General features: G+C 30.9%; 7 protein-coding genes and 1 pseudogene across 8 annotated transcripts, besides 3 other annotated features; 1 reads left to right on the top strand and 7 right to left on the bottom strand.

The window, feature by feature from the left end:
• Nucleotides 1–4,153: part of a mobile genetic element that runs on past the window's edge.
• Nucleotides 3,578–3,954, bottom strand: TVAGG3_0649060 (annotated as a pseudogene). Its single transcript has one exon. A coding segment is annotated over exon 1 (377 nt).
• A 127-nt stretch (nucleotides 4,154–4,280) lies between the features above and the next one.
• On the bottom strand, nucleotides 4,281–4,835 carry TVAGG3_0649040 (uncharacterized protein; the record flags this gene model as incomplete). The annotated part of the gene is made up of 1 exon (XM_051241553.1): nucleotides 4,281–4,835. The coding sequence occupies one exon, from the start codon at nucleotides 4,833–4,835 to the stop codon at nucleotides 4,281–4,283; it is 555 nt and encodes a 184-aa protein (XP_051088140.1).
• Nucleotides 4,836–8,262: 3,427 nt separating this feature from the next.
• Nucleotides 8,263–10,809, bottom strand: TVAGG3_0649030 (CNH domain containing family; the record flags this gene model as incomplete). The annotated part of the gene is made up of 1 exon (XM_001328611.1): nucleotides 8,263–10,809. One exon carries the CDS (start codon nucleotides 10,807–10,809, stop codon nucleotides 8,263–8,265), a length of 2,547 nt encoding a protein of 848 aa, XP_001328646.1.
• Nucleotides 10,810–10,883: 74 nt separating this feature from the next.
• Nucleotides 10,884–12,480: a mobile genetic element.
• Nucleotides 12,481–12,814: 334 nt separating this feature from the next.
• On the bottom strand, nucleotides 12,815–14,044 carry TVAGG3_0649010 (ribonuclease inhibitor domain-containing protein; the record flags this gene model as incomplete). The annotated part of the gene is made up of 1 exon (XM_001328612.1): nucleotides 12,815–14,044. One exon carries the CDS (start codon nucleotides 14,042–14,044, stop codon nucleotides 12,815–12,817), a length of 1,230 nt encoding a protein of 409 aa, XP_001328647.1.
• A 1,326-nt stretch (nucleotides 14,045–15,370) lies between these two features.
• TVAGG3_0649000 (ribonuclease inhibitor domain-containing protein) lies at nucleotides 15,371–15,865 on the bottom strand (the record flags this gene model as incomplete). The annotated part of the gene is made up of 1 exon (XM_001328613.1): nucleotides 15,371–15,865. The coding sequence occupies one exon, from the start codon at nucleotides 15,863–15,865 to the stop codon at nucleotides 15,371–15,373; it is 495 nt and encodes a 164-aa protein (XP_001328648.1).
• A 194-nt stretch (nucleotides 15,866–16,059) lies between these two features.
• Nucleotides 16,060–17,100: a mobile genetic element.
• A 53-nt stretch (nucleotides 17,101–17,153) lies between these two features.
• TVAGG3_0648980 (GTPase activation domain, GAP family) lies at nucleotides 17,154–19,993 on the bottom strand (the record flags this gene model as incomplete). Its single annotated transcript, XM_001328614.1, has 1 exon — nucleotides 17,378–19,984. The coding sequence occupies one exon, from the start codon at nucleotides 19,982–19,984 to the stop codon at nucleotides 17,378–17,380; it is 2,607 nt and encodes an 868-aa protein (XP_001328649.1).
• Nucleotides 19,994–20,747: 754 nt separating this feature from the next.
• On the top strand, nucleotides 20,748–21,727 carry TVAGG3_0648970 (GTPase protein; the record flags this gene model as incomplete). Its single annotated transcript, XM_001328615.1, has 1 exon — nucleotides 20,758–21,366. One exon carries the CDS (start codon nucleotides 20,758–20,760, stop codon nucleotides 21,364–21,366), a length of 609 nt encoding a protein of 202 aa, XP_001328650.1.
• A 62-nt stretch (nucleotides 21,728–21,789) lies between these two features.
• Nucleotides 21,790–22,557, bottom strand: TVAGG3_0648960 (post-chaperonin tubulin folding pathway; the record flags this gene model as incomplete). The annotated part of the gene is made up of 1 exon (XM_001328616.1): nucleotides 21,790–22,557. The coding sequence occupies one exon, from the start codon at nucleotides 22,555–22,557 to the stop codon at nucleotides 21,790–21,792; it is 768 nt and encodes a 255-aa protein (XP_001328651.1).
• Nucleotides 22,558–23,013: the final 456 nt, after the last annotated feature.

Below are 23,013 nucleotides of genomic sequence, written 5' to 3'. Positions count from 1 at the left end.
AAGAATAAATGAATTCCCAGATAATTGAAACGGATATGATAAAGAAAATGTGTTTAAGTTGATGGATAAAATGTTTTGTATTGATGGGTAAGAGTTAGGGTCTAATGTTTGATGTGAAAATCTCATTGGGGTATTAACTTTATCACATTTGATTAAAATGAAATTGGAACCAGTGTCAGAATACAAAACATCCCCAACATCTTTTTCAAAATTTAATATCCCCAACAATGAACGAAGATGAGGAGTACAAAATTTAATTTTCAGCGGAATTTAATAAGGTTATTTATTTCATCAAGTTCAAAAAGTTTATCGGGTTTTGATTTAAAAATTTTCTTCATACCATACGATAAATGATTCATTTAAATAACTTAAATCATGTTAATATCCCATTTCGTTATCACATTATTTATATATATATCATACGTTTTTTCATGGTCATCTTTAATAAATGATATATAATCTGAAGGTCTAAAAGAATGAGATTAAATTTACCACTCACAGAAACGAGAGTAACATTATAAATTCCGCTAACTGTTAAATTTAATTCACAACTATTATTCGAAATAATATTGATAATTGACATTTTTATTACGATTAAAAATATGGTAAAGCGTTATTTTCCAGTGATAAATAAAACTAGAATAAGATTACCTCAAGAATTCATAAATTCAACGAATAAGAAATTCATTCATGTTATAAATTTTAGTGTTTTCAGAAAATATGAGTCAATGTCATATTCATCAACAGGTTATATTCACTTCATTCAAATTTAGTTCAATCAAACCCATATAATGACCATTTCATAAGATTTTCAGATGGTATTAAAAATGTAATTGATAGATTAAAATATGAACAGATTGACAATATCGAATTTTTGGAATTTTGGTTTAAATATCCCGATGGAAAAAAATTGAAGTTAAAGATAAAGCTGATACTATAACAAAAACAATTACAATGACCGATCCAGATAGTGGGGAACAAAAAGAAATAAAACAAACGATAGAAACTGGTGAAAGATCAATTATTATTGATTATGATTCAAAGATTATTATTCAATAATGTTAATGCTTGAATATTAAATAGCCTTAACAAAGAATTTTTCAAGTGATATTTTATATTCATCAACTATTTTATTATAAATATCATTATATGTTAAATGAAGTTCAGTTGTTGTTCCGTTCTTTGATATCTTAATTGTGCTAATATCCTTTATAGGATTTATTTTTGCAACTGTTCCGCAGCATGAAACCTCATCATCTATGAAAAATTGAATCTTAACGTCTAGTCTGAATCTTGAACATCACAAAGAATGGCGATAATGTGAATTAATGATTCATAAGGTAAAATAATTAAACCGGATTGATCAATTAAATTTATTATTGAATCATAATTATTAATTATTATTATCACGGTAAATTTCATCATTAATTCTGAATTAATGTCTATTTTATATGGGTTCTCGATGTTTGATGAAAGAGGTGGGGGGTATGTTGGATAATTGGGAATTTCAAAGGTTCTTTACCAGGTTCAGATTAAAATGATTGGGTCTCCATTCTCATGGTTTTCTTCATTCTCCTCATTCTTCGGTAAGTCACGAGTTAATAAATTTGTTGAGTTGCTGACCTTGTTAATTCGGGGCTAACATTAACTTTAACATTTTGAATAATTCGTGATTTATCATCATTTACGTTATAACCAACCGTAATCTCTGCTTTTGCGTTAGTGTTCTTTGACTAGTGAAACGTCTTCTCATTTATATTCGAATAAAAAAAAATATATTTAAACTTTTATTTTGCTGGAACTTTTGAATCTATTATTCCCTGTATTTGTTCATGAAGTTGATTTTTAGCATTTTCATCGAAATTAATAGACCTAATATATTCATTAATTGCATTCTTATAATCATCTGATTTCTCAAATTTTCTTTTATCTGATTCCTTAACTAAATCATAAGTTAAACCTCGTTGCTGATATAATGGTTTCTTAATTAAATCTTTGAATGCTTGAGATAAAGCACCTGATGCAAATTCTTGCTACTATAATTGGTTGGAATTGCTGTTTAAGTTCATCTTTAACATTTGCGAAAACTGGATCGAATAAAAGCAACTTTAAAGAATTTTCTTAGCTGAAATTTCAGGTCTAATATTTGCATATTGACCAATCAAACTGGTTAGAATATTGTGGTAATCCATCCGGTCCCTCTTCAATAGCATTTAATCTTCATTGAAATAAGAATATGGATTACGACGATATGAATTAATTGGACCATTTTCACCTTCTCCAATTATTGTTTAACAGCTTTTCCATTTTCATCAAATTGCATTAGGATATAACGTTCATTATATACTTTACGTTTAGGATAATCGACATAGTTAATTTATAACCATTTATGACTTTAATATTACCTTGACCATCAGTAACGAAAACTTCATTCATTATACCATCAGGTTTTCCATTTGGACCCGTAATGTCTGCTCGTGTGCTTCCCAATTTGGACCATGACGTTTGGCATATGCTTGAGCTTCTGGTAATGTTAAAACGTTTCTCATTTGTTTAAACATCTTTTTGAAGACCAGCAACAATATGAACTAATTCTTTCATTCCATCAGGAACTTTCATAGTTCTATTATATGCACCCTTTTTGTTTGTTCCTTGTTTTAAATGGAACCTGTAGAAGATTTGCTATTTCTGTGTTTATATTAAAATAAAAAATAAAATTAATTATAAAAAGTTAATCAAATTTAACACTTCCTTTATTTAAATCAACTATTTTTTTCCATGTTCACCTAATTGCTGATATTGTGTGTAAAGTTCATTAATGCTCATTGGTAAATTCACTTGATAAAGCATAACGTTCAACTGTTGACGACTAAACCACTGAAAATGAAAAGTGTTGATAGATTTGATTTAATGTTTGTGCTTAATGCTTTAAGTATTGAACAGCCATGAAGAATGAACAATGAATGTGTCGACATTGAGTTAATAACTGATTAAAATATGATTTCTCATTTGTTATTAGTTTTGATTTCACCGCATCATCTAGAAATGAGTGAATGCAAAAATTCTCTATCAAAATTTGAAATAGAAAGTGTTTCAAATAATTCATCTCGCTGTTTATCAATAATTTTATCCTCTAATCCTTGCTTCTTGATTGTATTATATAATTCTTTATACATTAAAAAGTTTTTTAAATAATCTTCTGCTTCTTCTTGTGATAAATAAATAATTGGAATTTTGATTAAATGCTTTAAAGATTCAAATGTATCATCTGAAGGTGAACCTGAACGGTTGATATAAATTAACACATGTGAATAGGGGAAGTGTTAGCAATAATGATAATTTGTTTTAATATCGTTAATGTTTTACCTTTATTTTGTTTACCAATTGCTGCAGTGATTGAATTTAAGTAACATTCAGAATATGGAATTTTCATTAATTTTTCCTTAGATAGAGCATTTCTATTATCACTCAATGCTTCATTAATCATATCATCTACGTATGTATTATATACTCCTGCTAATTCTTCATAAGGGGTGGATGAATTTAAATCCATTTAATCAAAAATAAATTTATAATTTTAAACATTTCTATTCATCAATATTTCATCATATGAACTTCTATACTGTGGTGGTGTACCTGTTGGATGATATTTCAAACCTTCGTCCGGTGTCCATGTCCAATACGTAGTCCTAGTAAACCAAACCTGAGGAGGATTTGTCACCTTTGAACAGTAAGTGTCATTTACACCCTGAATGATTGGATAAGCTTTCACTTGTACTGTAACTTGTGAGTTGAAAGTTTCTAATCCATCAAAGAATATACCCGCTCCATCACGTTGAACTGGAATAGTGCATAAGAATGAAGTTTGGTCTTTCCATGTTCTAGCTAATGGCGTGCCATTATCATCATTCAGTGGTCTAGTTAATGAGTCCTCGTATTCTTCTGTGCATTCATTCACTCCATCTAAATCAGAAGCTTGAAGCATACGTGTAAAGAATATGTCACCCACTGTGGTCATCGCTTGATCGGGGAAGTTTCTGGAATCTATAGTGACCTGAAGACCTCGAAGCATTGGATTTTCTAAAACCGTTCTTTGCATTGCATTCTTCGGAAATGTTAACACAACATCTGTAACATTATGAAGAGCGTATGAGAAATCTGAACTGATACCTTCAGGAGTGATGCAACCTCCATTTAGTGAACGAACGTCAATATGTTGAGCTGGAATCATGAATGGATCTTCCTTACTAAATAAACGTGGTATTGCTTTAATTGATTCTTCAATTAAACCCGTATCCTGGTGTAATGCATTTATCCTCTAAAACTTCCATCTTTGTGCATGAAATAATAACATCATCAACTGTTGCGTCAGCAGATGTAGCGGCTAAGCTTGTAATTAATTTGGCAGGAAGTCCGATTTGTTGGAATTTGCGATCATATTTATAAACATGATTCATAATCTTTTCATAATTTTCATCAGTTATCTTTTCATAAACGTAATTTTGTAAATCAGCAACTCTTAACGGGTCAACCTGACAAAATACTAAAGTATCCCTGAAAACATAATATTTAAGAATGATTTCACCAAATGATTTAGGATAATCATCGAACGCCTGAAATGCTAACAAATCATTTACCGGAATAATCATATCAAAAGTGACATCAACTTCTTCATTTGCTTTCTTGAAAACTTCTGAAGGGTCAATATATTTACCACATACTGAGTTATCATATTTTTGAACATTATTATATAACGAATGAACAAACTTTTTAACTTTCCTTTCTGATTTTGGTTTATATGTTGCAAATGCGAAAGATTCACGGGCACAATCCATCTGAAGATAACCAGCATCACCTCTTTCGGTTTCTACTTCTAATTGTTTAAAGCTTTGATTTGATGATTTGTAACCAACGAATAAACGCATACATTTAAAAGCGGCATCACATGTGAAAGCTTTATTTGAAACAAGAGTTGCTTTAACTTTGCGTTTAATATATGTGTCACCTAATTGGTTCACATCATGAGCCGGATTTGTAATTCTTAAATGAGTTTGTTTATCATCAAAATATGGAGCATCAGAGTCATAGCATGAACTTTCAAGTTCTCTATAATATCTTCTACCATCATTCTTTGCGAATATTTCATTTATCTTTTCGAATGAATGAAACACATTTCCATTAATCGGTTTAGTGTTTGGCACCAAATAGTTAGTCGTCATTTATTATTAAATAAAAAATCAAAATTAAAAGATGAAAATGAATTTTTAATTTTAATGAAATAATCAACTATGGCTGCAGGATTCTTTAAAAACTATGGGATAAAGTAAAAAGAGGAGCGCATAAAGTTTGGGAAACAATGAAGAAAGGAGCAAATTGGATATTTAAGAATAAAGAAGCAATTAGTGACGTTGCTGAATCAATAACACCAAAAGCTGCCCCAATAAGAGAAATATTAAATAAAGGAGAAAAAGTTTATCAAAGACTTCAACCGATACTAAGATAAAAATAATTTTAAGCCGCTAAGTGGCGAGATGATCCATAGGATCTCATATTTATTTTTCCACTATCTACCCCCTATTTTATTAAGTATTCCTTCAGCTATTCCACCAATTGCGTTACCTGCTTGTGCTCCCATCGCTGGATTACCTGCTTTAGTACCTAATACTCCACCTATGATAGTTCCTGCCGTTTTCGCTACTGGTGCTAAAAAGTTTGCAATGGGTTTAATAATCTTTTTATGAACCCAACCCGCAGCTTTCTTAATTCCATCCCATAATTTTTTAAAGAATCCTGCCGCCATTTCTGATTTAATATTAATTAAAAAATATATTTCATCACTTATATTCTAATTTTTATTTAATGATAAATGAAACCGATTTTTAAAATAAATGAACAGAGGAGGAAGAAATAAATGAAAGTGAAAATGTTCAACAAAAAATAAACGTTGTTAAACCAATTACTGAAATAAAAATTTTTTCATCTGTTGAAGAATTTAATGACTATTATGCTAATAATAAAAAATTATTTGAAGAATTGACAACGTGTAAATTGAATAAAATGTTTAAAGTTGATGGATTCAAAATTTCAAAAATAAAAGGGTGATTAGTTTGAAATCTATTCCTCAATCAAGAATCACCTCATTAATGAAAATAGATGATTTAACAAAAAGAATAGAAGAGATTGAAGAAAGAATGAATCAAATAATTGATTTCATAAATTCAAATAATCATTAGTTTCTTAAAGTTCAATGTTGATTCTGAGACATGAATTTTTAAAGTTTATTTTTTATTTCATTATGGTAGTGAATCTTTTATTCATGAAAATAATTATTTCTAATTTCTTTTACTCTCTCGTACATACTAGATTTGAAGAATTCGGAACTTTTACCATAATCTCCTAAATGTTTTCTTATCTTATTGGTTTTCCATTCATTATATGAAACTGTATAAACTTTATCTTTATCTTTGCATCTTTCATCACTTCCAATATATTTATATCTCAGTTTTGATTTATTGGTTTCATATTCATTAACGTTTAATAATTCACAGTCTTCCTTTTTAAATAAATGTTTTATGTATTCAGGATTAACAATTCTATAATATTGCTTCCCTTTAAATCTTTGAATATAAACAGGAACACCATCCTCTAAAATTCGATAATCTATTTTATCTGGTTTTACTTGTTGGGTCATTTATGTAAGAATAAAAAAATAACTTTAATTTTTTTAATGGTTTATAAATATATTTTAATGCATCGTCTATATATAGATGTAACAAAAAAAGTCACACAACCCATCCTATCCTACTACTGAGCTTTTCTGTATGTTTATTTCTTTATGTTAATTAAAAATAAAAGAGAAAAGCTAAATGAAAAAGGTAAACAAATAATAAAATATTTCTTTTTACTTTCAAACAAAATTAAATCAAATGAAAATGGAAATTCTGCTTCACATTTTCCTAAAGAAAGCAATGAAAGTGTTAGATTAAACGAATCTGTTTTCATTTGTTCCATATTAAACTCCCCATGAGGAATTTGTATTGCCCAAATATAAAACTCTTTTACAGTTAGACTATCTCCACTACAGTTAACAATTGTCATAATACCACCGTTACCTATAGAAAAAACAATTTCAACTTTGTTTCCAAAGAAAATACATTTTGAAACCGTAATTCCTGAAACTAATCCAACAATAAGAAAATTACATGAATTGTTTTTGAATACTGAGCTTTTGATAAATGAACGCATGTTTTGATGGAACATGGATCTATAACCTGAATTTTTATTATCATTGGAAATGAAACAGCAAAAATTCATTTCACTTTGACTTTTTTGTAAATAATGTCCCGATAATTCTTTACATTTTGTTTGAGTGATGTTTACAGAAATAAGACTTAATGACTCATCACTATTGTAAAAACTACTCGATCCGGTGTCGTTGAGACCACAATGATAGAGGGAACTTAAATTTACAATATTTTTGGACTCAATTGAATAGGAATGCAATCCAGATCCTGATGTATAGCATCCAACAGAACAAAAGCGGTCTTGGACAATGCATTAACCTCTTTCAAAGCAGATGACCCCACCATTTCCTGAATTTCGAGTAATATTTGTGTATGTACATATAGAATGCAGTAATTTAATTCCTTCACAGTTGCAATTAATGACATTATCTGAGAAATCCTTAAAATTTGAAGAAAGTAAGAAAAAATCAGAGGAAATAGTTGGCTTCGAGTTATTTTTGAGGGATATACATTCAATTGAAGGTGGTCCATAGTATTCTTCCCATAAATCTTTTGGAACTCTAGCCTTATTGAAAACTCGCTTTTATATAGATTTTAGAGGAAGTAAACAAGTTACTTCACTTTGTCAAATTTTTGTAATCAATTAGAACTGATTCACTTTTGTGAGATTGCCTCAATTTTATGGATGAATAATAATTAAGATTTATTTCTTGGATTTATTTTTATGTAATCATGTTGAGTTATTTGTAAAATTATGGAACCTGAAAGTTAGCAACGTTAAGCTCATATAGCTTTTAACTAACTCCATCCCTTACTTAAACCATCAAAATGAGTTGATCATTTCATAGAAAACAAGCTTATATAACATTATTGCTTTCATTCTATAAAAAAGGGGAACTTCACTTTGTCAATTTTTTTCAAAAGAAAAATTTACTCTAACATTATTGCTTTGGATCTATAAAAAAACAATAAATAATAAATGACAATTATTTATAACAAAATGAAAATAAAAAATAAATTATTTTGGTAATGATGAAGATAAACAGTTTTCATGATAGAAAAGACCATCAGGAGTCCTAACAAAGAAGTTGCTGCCAATAGGTTTGTGGCAGTTTTCGCACAAAGTATGGTTATCTACAACGAATGAAACAGATTTTGCCTTTTGGAGCTGATATTTAGCTTCAAAACGTTCTGCTTCAGCGCTGGCGCATGATATCTGGCTTTTCTCGCGCTGGATGAGGAGATCTCTGTATAAATCTGTGATGTAGTCAAAGATCTCTCCAATTTCTCCGAAATCGAGAAGCGGAACGAAGTCATTCGGATTAATGATCCCAGCGTTCTCTTTGAGAACGGATCTGAGTATTTTCTTGAAATCTTCTTTGGATAAAGAAGATTTCATCATCGGAAGCGCAACTCCGAAGGCGGATGTTGGGTCTTTCGCCTTCTTGCAGATGTTCAAAGCCTTCTCGATGTCTGTTTTGTTGTTTGTCCAGATAATTGACAAAGCTTCTTTGTAATTTCCATCTGCAAGGTAGATTTGGTACTTTAAGTCCTTGAATTTGCATGTTTCTGCAAAGGCAAGAATAGCTTGTCTGTTAATTTCATCATAAAAAGTGTTAATTAAGTATAATAACCTTTCTATCAGTTCTTTCTCGGATTTATCGAGTAATTCAGGTGTCATTTCTTTTGCACCTGACAATACAACGCATTTCAACCATAAAATGCTGCTAAATTCGAAAATTGGATTTCGAATATTCGTCAAAGTTTCGCATATTTGGTCAGCGAGTGAAGAAACAACACTTTTATGGCCAGACAAGGAACTGAGTCTTACAGCGCTGATGAAAAATAAAGTTTTCAAATGAACAAAATTTTCTTCAATAAAATTCGCTATTCTTGCGATTTCGAAGTCATCAACACTTGTTATAAACTCTATCGTTTCGATTGGCCACCTATTGATGAATCTTTTCAGATATTTAATAAATGAATTCCATTCGTGGCTGAATTCCTTGAAAACGGACAAAGCGAGCTTGATTTCTTCAGGTGCTGGATCTTTTATCAGCTCAAAAGCCTCCAAAGCTTCTTGTGGCTGCTTGGAAAACACATTAATTATGAAATTAACAGTTGGATAATTAATAGAAGCTGCGAAGTACTTGATAGATGTTATATCAATATTCTTTGTATGTTTCATGAACTTCCTGACGTCGTGCGTCATGTTAAGAAGAATTAAAATTTCTAATATCGCTGTATTGAAGTCTACGACCTCTGGGGTGTTCTCTGTTGGACAGTACATCTTTAGTTTTGATAAAAGAATGGGATAGGATGACTCTTTGTCGTCAATTTGCGATGGCAAATAAAAATTATTTGTTTTTACAACGATTTCGGATCTTCCTGACCTTGGATCAACAATTTCCTTGTAGAACCTTAATTTTCCGAATATCTCCAGAACGGAACTGACGTTTTTTTGGACTCCTGGGACACTCAAGAAGTTTAGAGCGTTTTCTCTGTAAATGTACTTATCATTCACGCTTGAGTTCCACAGTAGTTCGAAGAATTGGCAGAAACTTGTGATTCCGTTGTGATTATAAACCATTTCGAAGGCTTTAGTGTATTTTCCGTTCAAAAACAGCCTGAATGTATCGGAATAGTCTTTGACTAAGTAAAGCTCGTTTTCAGTTGCGTAGAAACAGATGCCAAGTTCGTCATTTGAAGTAAATGAAATAAAATCTTGAATTGGAAGCTTATATTCGCTTGAAAAGTCGTAGAAAATGGCGAAATTATCAACAACAGACATATACGCTTTGTTAAAAGGCTTCACGAAGTAGTTAAACTTTGGAGTTGAATTAAAAACAACTTGTGACTTTTCGCAGGACAATCTGGAGTCAACATACGTAGCAGAGTGCTTGTTGTATAAAATAATCGAGTCGTAGTCGGCTGAAATGAGCGTAGAATCGGGTTCAAGTTCCATATTGATAAATGGTCTGTAATTTCCTCCCCTGAGCTCGATATCAATATTAATTTGCATGAGACCTTTTCGGAAGATTAAGTATACGAAAGGATATGTTAAAGCAACCGATAAAATATCTTCATCTCTTACTGCATCAGCAAAAAGTGGATTTTCACTATTCATATCATCAATTACGAATAAGTTATTACCTCGGCAGATAGCAATAGTGTTTTTTCGTTTGTTTGATGAATTTGTTGAATAACAACTTATGTTTTCAGCCAAAACATTGATATTTCCTGCAGGATCAGCAAATATAAGAACACCAGGAGTGGTCAGATCGTATTTTGTGAAAAGAAGAAAACCACCCATCAAAGATTTTGCCGATTCTAAATAGTAATTCGAAAATCCGATAGTCGGATACGATTCTGGTATTTCGTAATTAACTATTCCGGATACAACTGTGATTGGACATTGAAGAATATTAATTTTTTTATCTTCTCCTTCCAAAATTATAACTAATTTGTCGCCATTCTGCTCGAGAGAATGAATTTTAAGTCCATCCAGATTGATCTTTGATGAAAGATTCAGAGACATCGATAAATAAGGACCAACTTGACTCATTTTTTTTTTCTTGATAAAAAATTAAAAAATATGGAATATCAATTTTGGGGTCTTACACCTTCATATTCTGAGAGTATAGATCCGTATTTTTCCCAAGTGAGCGGGGTATCTCCAATCCCAGCTCTATCGTCCTCCCAGTGTCAGTTTTCAATATAAAATCCAAATTTTTTTTGAAAATAAAAATTTCGAGAAATTTTTCTGATTTTTTTTCTTTGATTTCAATAATTCAAAATAAATTTGGGAGTAAAAAGACGTTATTTAATGAAATTCATATGAGTGAATGTGGATAAATACTCTCAAAACATACAATTTATCTATTTTTTCTTTATATTATCAACTAATTAGTGATAATTTTTTTTGAATCAGATTTTTTTTCATTAAAAACATAATATATAACACAACAATGATGCACACATACGTATCTACACATCAAAATATAAAGCTTGTTTTGGTCTGGGCATCCCAACCCAAAATTCTTTAAAAATTGAATAAAATTGAATACTTGGGGCTGGGATACCCATCCCAAAACCGAATTGAATTTTTTGAATTAAAGAATATATTTATGTATTTATAATATACATGTGATGTCTATAAAAAATACTAAATTCTAAAAAAAATTCAATTTATTCAAAACGTATACTAAGTGATCACTTCATTAGTAGGATCAGCAATCCTACTAAATGGTGAGAACGCCACTAACTAAAAAGGGAGTCCTTGGAGCTCTTGATCTCTTGTCAGTAGAGTTCATAATGAGGCATGGCATCTACTGATTAGAGATCAGAGCAATCCTACCTTACCTTCAGGAGCTACAAAGCTCCTAATCGTTACGAGAGGGAGCCTTGGAGCTCCTGAAGCTCATCAGCAGAGGCTATTTAGCATTTGGGCCTCTTCTGATGAAAGATGCGAAACACGTCTACGAACCAGGAGCTTCAAAACTTCTAATCCTTACTAAAGGGAGCTTTGGAGCTCCTGAGTCTCCATCAACAGAGTCCCAGATGGTAAATGTCCTTTGCTGATGAAAGATGCGAAACACATCTACGAACCAGGAGCTCCAAAGCTCCTAATCCTTACGAAAGGGAGCTTTGGAGCTCCTGAAACTCCTTTTACTATAAAATAGGACAGTTTTCTTCTGAGGTTCTTATCAAATCTAAGACTTCAGAAGAAAGCTGTCCTATCAATGTATACTTACACTCTCATGGACTACAAGTGTACAATTTTAAGGCAGAGATTATACGAGGCCTCTCATCAAATGAGGGACCTCGGATAATCTCTACCTTAAGTAGTCAAATAACTTTTCTCACTATTTAGGAACAAAAGAACAAGAGTTGGAGTACTTTAAGGCAAGATTCTTCCGAAATCTCTCATCGAATGAGAGACTTCGGAAGGACCTTGCCAAATCCTTGAACGCCAATATCCTTGGAACTGAGCTAGAACCAGGGAGAAGTAGCATACTATAGAGCACGATGGTAATCTCGGAAATGCTTATATCGCCCCAAGCACAATATTTAAGAGGTCTAACTCATATATACAAGAAGTCAGGCTGAATAGATATTGTGCATATGGTTTGCAGAACTCTCATGATATTTAAAATTCATGTTATCCCAAAAAGGTGACACTTTGGGTGTATCGTCCATCCCAGGGATGCAAAAATCACATCACCTTGGATCTATACTGAGAGCATAAAAAGGTATAGTCCAGCAGAGATATGTCACTATATATTACCTTTGAGCAGAGATATGCATAAATCACAGAGAAAATTCTAATGTTAAAATGAATTTTGCTCAACATCTGGTTTTTGACTTATGACTTAAAGGCTCACAGTCCGGCCAAACGAAGACTATCGTACTATTTCTACACTGACAAATTGTGTACGAAAGAAGAATATATGTCTCACTTTACGGTCAAAGTTCCACAATCAGTTGAAGTTTGGGGGACGTTTTGCCAACTGCAAAAAATCTAAAAAAAAAGAGAACATGAATATAAATTTTTATTAAATAGACAAGCATTATTCAGAAAACTCTACATCAAACATACCTGCTTCCTGCTTCTTTTCCTTCTTTTTACAAACTTGCTTGTGAACTACTAAGAAATAGACCAAAAATGCAATGAAAGTACCAGAAACAATACAAATAGATATTACCAGGAAAATTTCGTTCTTCTTAAGTCCGAAAACTCCCCTAAAATCAGAGTTTGCGTAATATGGCTCAGTTCCACACTCTTTGTAGTTCGGTTCCAAATCCATGATCGGGAACTTGTAAGAGCTTTTTACATAAGTTGTATAATCAAAGTTAATCAATTTATCATAAATTAAATGGTTTCCTTCAATGCAAAGACTGTAAAGATACTGAGATTGTATTAAACTATCATCTTTGATGTATAAAACTGAAGAAGGAACTTCAACTATCGGTGCTCCTTCACTTCTCATTGAGAAAAATCGTTCATTTGCGTCCACTCCGTTTAAAACAGTATCACCATCAATGAATACGGTCTCATTAGGCAAAGTTGCCTTCTCATCAAAGTATGTTGATACGACTAAAGCTTTGGTATTTTTATTCAAAACACCATTTGTCGTAGAAATGAAAATAGGATTGCGGGAATCAATTTTAACTTCAAAGCTATGCGTAATACATAGGAAAGCACTTGATTCTATTTTTGAAATTGTTTCAGGTAAAATTATTTTCTTCAATGAAGTGTATGAGAAAGTCATATCCTTCAATTCTGTTATACCAGGTCCTAATGATACAGTTTCTAACTCTTCACAGTATGAAAATGCATATGATTCAATATTATAATGGAAATTAGATTCAATTTGAACATTTTCAATGGCTGTCCATAAGAAACATTCCTTGCCAATGCTTGTTAGCTTATTGGAAAATGTTATTTCTTTTAGTTTCTTGCAGCCGAAGAAAGAATTGTCTGAAATTTGTCTGCAAGATGAAAGATCAAGTGATTTTAAGCTTGAACATCTTTCAAATGCTCGAGAACCAATGAATTCAACGCTTTTTGTATCAAAATCTTCTAAAGAAGAGCAATTAAAGAAACAATCGCTTCCAATATAAATGATTGGAGCTTCAGAATTAATATCCTCTAAATTGGAGCAGTTTGCAAAGGTGGAATCTAATAGAGAAAGAAGTTTTGTATTGGAATATTCAAATTCTTCCAAATTTGGCATTGAAAAGAAAGCTCCAGCACCGATGAGCACTTGATGATCAATAGTTATTGTTTGTAAATACATTTGTGAGTTAAAAGCATAAGGAGAAATTGTTGTTATTTCATTTGGAACTTTATATTTCTTGTTCTTGTTTGTTGACAAATAAGCTATTAATGTGTGACCACTTTGAGTTGTTAGAATTCCATCAGAGAGCTTAAAATGAGAATTTCCATCTAATTTTATATTTTCGAGTGAAGTACAAAGTGGAAATAGTCCAAAACTGAATGTTTTGACATTTTATGTTAATGTTATATCTTTGAGTGCTTTGCATTCTAAGAAACAATTACTTGTTTGAGAATTAAATTCAATATCTTTGTTTATTTTCAAAGATACAACGTTTGAATATGCAAAAGCATACTGACCTAACTCTCTAACATTATTTAAGTCTATTCCAGAGCTTAAATCACAAAAATAGAACGCATATTCTTCAATTTTCGTAATTGTATCTGGAAATACGATCGATTTCAGATTTATGCAACCAGAAAATGTTTGTGCAGGTATAACTTCAAATCCATTACCTTTTAAAGTAACTTTATCCAAGTTTATGCAACTTGCAAAAATTTAAATGTTTGTGAATACGCTATCTATTACTAATTCATCTATATTGTCACAATACATGAATGCTGAATCACCATTGATCGTAAATTCTTTCGGAAGCGAATTAAATTTTAATTTTTCGCAACAATAAAAAGATTTCTCGCCAATAGTCATTTGTTTTGCATCTGGTAGCAATTCAAGATTGAAACAGAATCTAAAAGCCTCTTTTTCAATTGTTAATTGTTCATTTGAAAATTGAATGGTTTCAAGGGAATGACACTTATAGAAAGCTTTCTCATTAATAATTGATGCATTTGGAACAATGACTTTCAGTAAACTTGTGCATTTTTCGAAACAATTTATGGGAATAAATTCAATTTTTGCGTAACAAACAAATTCTTTGAGTTTTTGACATGTAGAGAATGCATCATCACTAAGGGTAACATGAAAGTTTGTATTTGAAGAAGGGAAGGTGATTTTTTCGAGATAAATGCAAGATTCAAAAACTCCTTTATGAAAATCAATGTCATTTGACCTTTCTTCGAATGTAACTTCTTTTAACTTTGAACTTGTAAAACAACGGTATTCCAATATTTTAACAGTAGATTTTATCACAAAATTTTCGATCTGACAGCCTCTGAAGGCATAAGCTGCAATAGATCTCAATGTAGACTCTCCAAAATCGAATTCTGTCAGTGAAGTACAATATTGAAAAGCTTGGTAACCAATTTCAACTGTATTTTTGCCTAATTTAACGGATTTTAGTTGCCTACAATAACTAAATGCGGATTGTGTTATGGATTCAATAGTATCTCAAAGAACAACTGATTCTAATCCAGAATTTTGGAAATACACTGTTTTTGCATTCCGGATGTTAATAGATGTAAGTTTAGAACAACCTAAGAAAGCTTGGTTATCCATATCAATGACATTTTCGAGATTTATAGAATTGATCGAAGAATATGCGAAAGCACCACCTCCAATTTTAGTTATATAGGGTGAAAGTGTAACTTTTTCAAGAAAAACACATTGGTAAAAGACGCCTGAGGTTATTTCTGTGATTGATGTTGAATCAAAAACTATTTCATGAATCATTCGATTAAACTCGTACGATGTATACTTACTTATCGTATTAACTTTGATAATAACTTTATAAATTGATCTTTGCTCCATATCTTTTAATATATCTGTTGAAGATAAATCATTTTCATCGGTAATTATGATAGAATTATCACCTACTGTATACTGTGAACTTAAACAGATGTGCTTCTTTAATAGATTGGCAGTAAAGAATGTTAGTAAATTCATTGAATTGATAAAAATTATTATATGAAAAATATTATTTTTATTTTTATCAAAATTATTGTACATTGCACGTACATATAATAATTAGAATTTTTCAAATAATTGTTTTCAATGAATAACTTTCGAGTGCTCACAATTTTTGAATATGAAATAATTTTGAGAATAAGGAATTTCCATTATTGTTATATTATCATTAAGGGTGCACCCGTATGTACGTTTATTTGAGAGGAGGAGGATTACCCTCTCAATTTTGAGGGATTCGTTAGTTTATTTTCTCGATGAATATGCAATAAAATTTGATTTTTACCTTATCAATATACTTCATATAATATACACATGTTCATGTAAAAACTTTTTTCCAAAATCCTCAGAAATTAAGGGATTTTTGAATTTTAAGAATTTTTTTCGAATTTTTTCGAAAAAAAAATATTTTCAGAACAGCCTTAACGGCTAAGATTTAGGAACAATGTTAAGTATCAAAAAGAAAGGAGGTCTGATATAGACAACATATATCGTTGAAGGTTGAAAAAATCTCTAATATTTGAGCCCAAAATTTCAAATTTTAATTTTTTGAAAAAAGAGGCCACCCGTATGTACGTTTATTTGAGAGGAGGAGGATTATATTTTTGAAAGGGTGAAACATTATGAATATGTTAATTATATAATAATATGTATTATTATAAAAAAGAAAAAATAAAGAACGTTAAAATTTTTCTTTCTTGATTTTTTACAAAATCTACTTAGAATTATGCAAAATATGACTAAATAATTATAAATTTCAAGTTAAATTTTAATTTTGATAAATAATTTAAATTTCAAAATATCAAGTTCAGTTCGACTATGTATGTAGTAATTCCTCAATAAAGTGCCAAAACCCTATTAAAATATATGAACATTTTCAACATTTTAATGTTTTTATTTAAAAATTTGTTGGAATATGAGCTTCAAACAATTATTATGTAAATAAAAATAATTAAATATATGTATTTATTCGTATTACAACCGTAGTAAGTCGATTCTTCCTTTCTTCTACTGAGTTTTGAATTTGATTGCGAATTGTAAAGAGATTCAAAGGGAAAATACTAGCGGATAAAAACTACCTCCATGAAAGGGTCATAATGGAGTCAAGTTGTATTTTTTGATATTTTTTGCTTTTCGAGCCTAAATAGGTAGCCAAGATAATGCCTAAAAATAAGGTTCTAAATTCTGAAGTTTACATGATCCTCTCGTGTGCACCCTTAATATATCCAAAAAATAAAAAAAAACTTTTCCAAATAAACTTTCATTTTGGTGTTGTTTACCATTTCAAATCATTATGATAGTCATTCATTTAGGAAAGGAAACTAGAAGTAGCCTAATCATTAAAATCCATCAATCATTTAGAGTGAGAACCACAAAAATAAAAAAATTATGGTTCTCTTTTTGAAATATGAAGAAAATAACATACTCAATTGATAGTATAACAATAGCATACATAACAATTTATAAAACAAATATACAAATTAATCAATAATTTCAACGGATTTGCTCCGACCTTTTCTCCTTGATTTTTTTGCTTTTAGCTGGAGATTTCGGAGAAACTGGAGCCTGAACAATAACTTGGATTGGAACTTGTGCTGCTTCAACGGTTTTTCCACGACCTCTTCTTCTTCCTCTTCCTTTTCGCGGAGATTTTGCTGGTGATTCAGGAGTTGGTGATGGAGCATTTTCATCTAATGAAACGGTTTTTGTTGGTGACTTTCTGCCCCTTCTAAGTCTTCTTCTTGGACTTTTTGTTGGAGTTGGAACTTGAGGAGTTGTTGGGGGAGTAATAGGATCTACTGGAGTTTGAGGAGCAGGCATATCTGGGTCAGGGTTATCAATAAATACAAATAAATCTGAAATCTTTAGGAATCTATAAGTGTTTTCCGCTGGAATGAATTCTATGGAAAGTTTGGGACGATATGATTCTTTTTTATCTGTCTTCTTAGGTTTATCATCATTTTCTTCTTTATTTGATGGTTGAGTTATATTATTTTGATTTTCTTCAGGTTTTTGTTGCTCTTTTTGGTCACTGATTGTTTCAAACGACTTTTTCTCAGCTGATTCATCACTAGAAACAGCCTGATTTTGATCTGTTTGATTTGGTATTTTTTGTTCTTCAGAGTTTGTGTTCGTAGCTTGAGATTCCTGCTTTTGTGTTTCTAATTTATCATTTTCAGCTATTTCCAGCTTATCAGATTTAGGAGTTATTTCAGAAATAACTTTTGGTTCATTATTTTCAGGTTCTTCAGGTTTTTCTGCAGGATCTTTTGATTCTTGAGACTCGTTTTGTTCTTCTTGTTGGAGAGGAGTTTCTTTTTTCTCATTATTATTTTGATTTGATTCAATTTCTTTAGAATCATTATTTTCATTATTGGGTTCCTTTTGGGATTCATTGTTAAGCTCCGCTTTTACAGCTTTTTTGGTTTTCTTGGGTGGAGAATCTTCTTGAAGCAAATCATCAACAGAAAATTGATTATTCCGCTTATTTTCTCCATCAGCATTACCAGCAAACTGTGGCGGAACAGTTTTTTCTGGATCGTAAATCGAAGTTAAATCTAAAATTAAGGGTTTTGGATATTTATCCTTTGCAATGCCAAAATTATCAATTATAAATGAAGAAACAGCCCATGAGATTTGGGATGGTTTATCTAATGATGAGTTTGCCCATTTTACAAACGTTTTAATAATTTCTTGACTGTGACCATTCAATAAGTTGAAGCATTGCCTTATTTCTGGGAAAAGATCATCAAGGACAGGTACCGTCCATTGAATCTGAACACTGTAATCTAATGTACATAATTTTCTGAAGAATTCTGAAATCATTTTAACGCCATGCTTCATCATTCTCTTATTATATCCAGATTTTATCGAAATTACTTGCAAAAGTTGGCTCGAAACTGAACTAGGCAAACTTGGCAAAATAATTACTCCAAAAAAGAGAGATAGAAGCTTCTGATAGAGGACATCTATATCATTCTTGGATGTTAGAATAGTGTAGTGACTGTAAATATAGAAAATAACACGTACAGACTGCGGCATTAGAGATGCAGAGTCACAAATATACTTTAGAACAGTAAAAATCGCCTTTTCATCAAGAAAATCACCTTTTGTTGCTATGTAATTCTTCAGTTTCTGAATTATTTGCGTGTAATACTGTTGACCATAAGATGAATAACAATATTCAAGTAATTCTCTCGTAAGACCTTCAATATTTTCCGTAAATTCCATACTGATGACATTTGAAATGAAAGATTCCATTTTCTGTCTGTATTCGAAAATTTTTATCAGTGGTTTGCAAGTTTTTGTTAATTCAACGAAGGTTTTGACAAGACAGTAATCAGGAGATGTGATTGAAATATAAAACGCGAGCTCAAGGCAAGAAGGATAATTTAAATTTCCTAATGCACCAAAAAATCCGAATGAAGTATTAAAATTTCTGGATGCTTGTCCCCACATCGTGACATGGGATGGTTCCGAAGGTTTAAATTTATATAAAACTTTCTCATTAAATAAAACTGAAACTAGTTGCTTTTTCTCGTCAATTTTAACAGAAGTTGTGTCACAACATGGAAACTCTTCAGGTTCTGGTTTATCCAATAAAGTTTTAATGTAATAAAACTTTTTATCTGCAGTTAATATAGCCCATTGTTGAACAGTATTAGATTTTTTGGATGAAGCAATTAAGCTACAAGCAAGAACCGGGCTGTAAACAATTGCATCTCTGATTTCCTCGTTATAATATCGAAATAACGAATGTCTAACATAATCTAGAAAGAAAAAAGGCTGATTAATCCTATGGGTTATATAGATTAGTGATCTTGCAACGTTATATATTGTTTTGTCGATTTTTGGTACTCTGAATGGAATATAATTGTTTAAGCGAGTAATTAGCTTTATAGGGAATTTAGATGACACCATCTTATCTACTTTTTCAAATAATTCGCTGTTGTCTTCATCCATGTCGTCAGTATCCAAATTATTTACCTCTGAGATACGGTCTTCGATAAATGTTTGCATTGCAGGTGAAAATACATACTCTAACATCTCATTATCATCCGCCTGCTTTTTTAAAAGCTGTGAAAAATCAATCGAAGACATGAAAATTTGAATTCCATAACGCCTTTTTTTATACAATTTGACAGTTGGGTCTCAAAAAAATTTTAAAGTCAATGTATTTTGATCCAATAGCAAAATATTCTTAATTATTTTTTTAATTGGTTGAGAAACCATTGAAAATTAAATTCATTGTCGAATTTCGCAATGGATGCCCTATTAATAGGGCGGTTTCCGAAATGAATGATTTGATTATGATTAGTAACTTCCTTTCCAACATTGAAACATATCTAGAGTGGGTTTGTCTGATTCGTTTTAAAATCATATTTTCTGATTGATAGAAATAGCGGATATCTAAGCTCCTAAAGAAGCACAAGCTAACAATATTGTTCTCCAATATAATATTCATTCTCGCAAGTCTAAAGTTCTTTACAATTTTTTTTTATTTCTAACAAAATATGAATATTTTTAACCCCATCCCTTACATTGAGCATTAAACTTTGAATACATAAACAGGATCATATCTATTTGTATCTTTTCGTTAATAAGTTTAATGAATAGTGAACTTCTGTTATTTGTTTTTATGATTTCGGATATGACTATGTTTCAAGATTCTCATACAATGTCGTTTGTCTTACAAAATATGCCCTAAAATGTACTCTTGGCCTAATTCAGGATCAAAATTATTCAAAAATTAAAAAATTATTGAAAAAGTTGATACATTATAATTATGTAATATCATCCCTTTTAATTTGAATTAATCTGACACTAACTGATTGTCAAAAAATATACTCAAAAAAGGTGACTCTCAAAATTTAATGTCTAAATATGAAGCTTCAACAGCAATAGATCTCAAAATAGTTGTACTAGGATCAGCAGGTGTTGGGAAAACATCTATTATTTACAGATATTGCAATGGAACGTTTCAACCTGGCACAATGCCAACAATTGGAGCAGGATTCTTCACTCATAATATAGAAATCGATAAAAAAGACGTCAACCTTCTTTTATGGGATACAGCTGGTGAGGAGCGCTTTAAATCTGTCACGCCTTCCTTGCTTCATGGTGCAAATGGAATGATTTTAGTCTACGACGTCACATCGAAAGTGAGCTTCAAAGAGCTAAGCGATTATTATGAGATGTTCCTTGAAACATGTGAGTTCAAAAACGGAGAAGATTTACCAATTTTAGCTTTCGGCAACAAAATCGACAAAGAAGACTGGATGACAACAGAACAAGAATTTGATACCTGGTGCGAGACTAATAAAGTACCGTTTCATGCTATGTGTTCTGCAAAAACTGGAGAAGGAATTGCTGAACCAATTAAACAACTTGTTGAATTAATATTAACACCACAACGTATAACAAAAACACCAGCTCTCCAAATTAGACCATTCCCTGATGACGAAAAGAAGGGATGCTGCTAATTTCTTACGTTTCTCATAACAGTTACAGAATTGATTTAGCATACCCATATCAAGCTTTGTTTTCAACAAATATTACTATACGAAGATTGCTTATACTATTAAAAAATTGTTATTATTTTTATATTAATATCTTTTTTTAACGATTTACTTGATGTTTCTCTAAATGGGTCAATGCTATTGAAATATCAATAGATATGAGTTGTAACTATTCTATATTTTTTTTATATTTAATTTCAGAGATTTAATAGGGGTGAATCTATCATTATTAAATCAAAATATATCAGACATCATTTGCTACAATCGAATTATTGCATTTTAAATTTGATAAAAGATTCAAATTCTCACAAATAGGGCAAATAAGCACAATTATAATAAAATATAAACATTTATTACAAACAAATAATACAAAACATCTAATCGCAATTAGGATTGCGAGACAGCAATGAAACTCAATTTTCTTAGACTTTTAAAGTAACTGGCTTGGATAACATGTCCAAATTTTCTAATTCCAGTGAGCTTGAATCCTTCAGAAAATGACCTATTTACAAGCTCAAGCCAACTACTCTCTTTGAATTCCAATGTGTGAGCTAAAGACTCTTTGGGTAAGAAGAAAAAAGGTAATAATCTTGAACCATCGAGAGATTTAATTGTTGATTTGAGACCATCTTCTATTTTAAACTCACAAAATCCTGGTGTAACATCTAAAACTTCATGAAAATCGTTTATATAAACATCAAGATTAGCATCTCGCATGTGTTGAATAATTCCTTTATATGAATATGTTCCACAACCGAAAATGATGCCTTTTGATCTTTCAATAAAAGATCTTTTATATGTGTGAAGGAAAACTGAACAATCTGCTGAATTTGCAACTCTACATTGTCTGCAAACTGCAGTCACTTGACAGTTATTGCATTCTGAAATTAATAACATATTCATGGAAGTTCCTACTGCAAATGAGCAATCTTCACAGTTTTTAATATCTACTTTGTCAACAAGATCATTAATATATACTGTGCATCTTTTCAAATTCATCAGAATAATCTTCTTACATGATAAAATTCCTTGATCAAATTTATACTGTCTGTTGCTTCCGCCTTTTATGATAACCTCTCCTGGAAAGCAAGTAAGAATCATCCCCTTTTGATTATCTTTCATTGCAATGTCTTGAATGGAAACTTCACAACCCATTTGTGCAGAAATAAAATGAAGAATTTTCAAAATTTCAAAGCGCCGTTGAAATTGCTTATCTTAAATTTTCAAATCACCATCTACAATTTCTTGTAGTTACTATCATATCAATTAAATTACATGATGCAAGCTGACTTACTCAGAATATTCAACGTGCTTTTTCTCTCTTCAATTTTTCAAAAGTATTGAAATGATTGATAGTATTTGATCTTACGCCGCTTGGCAATTTTTATATCGAATTCAAAATTATCGAAAACATTCTCAAAATTATCGTTATCGTCCCGCCGGAATTTTATATCACCGATCCAACATAATAAATCTCTTCAATACTGCTTAAGCATATTAATGTTAAGATAAAAATGCTTTTTAACAGTGTTTTAATATAAAACTCGGGACAAATTTAATAACAAAGATAATATTATATTATTTTGGAATAACTAGATAACATATACACGT

The sequence above is a fragment of the Trichomonas vaginalis genome, chromosome III (assembly GCF_026262505.1).
Source record: "Trichomonas vaginalis G3 chromosome III, whole genome shotgun sequence".
Lineage (NCBI taxonomy): Eukaryota > Parabasalia > Trichomonadida > Trichomonadidae > Trichomonas > Trichomonas vaginalis.
The sequence above is the reverse complement of the archived record's forward strand: the minus strand, read 5'-3'. Positions and strand labels throughout refer to the sequence as shown.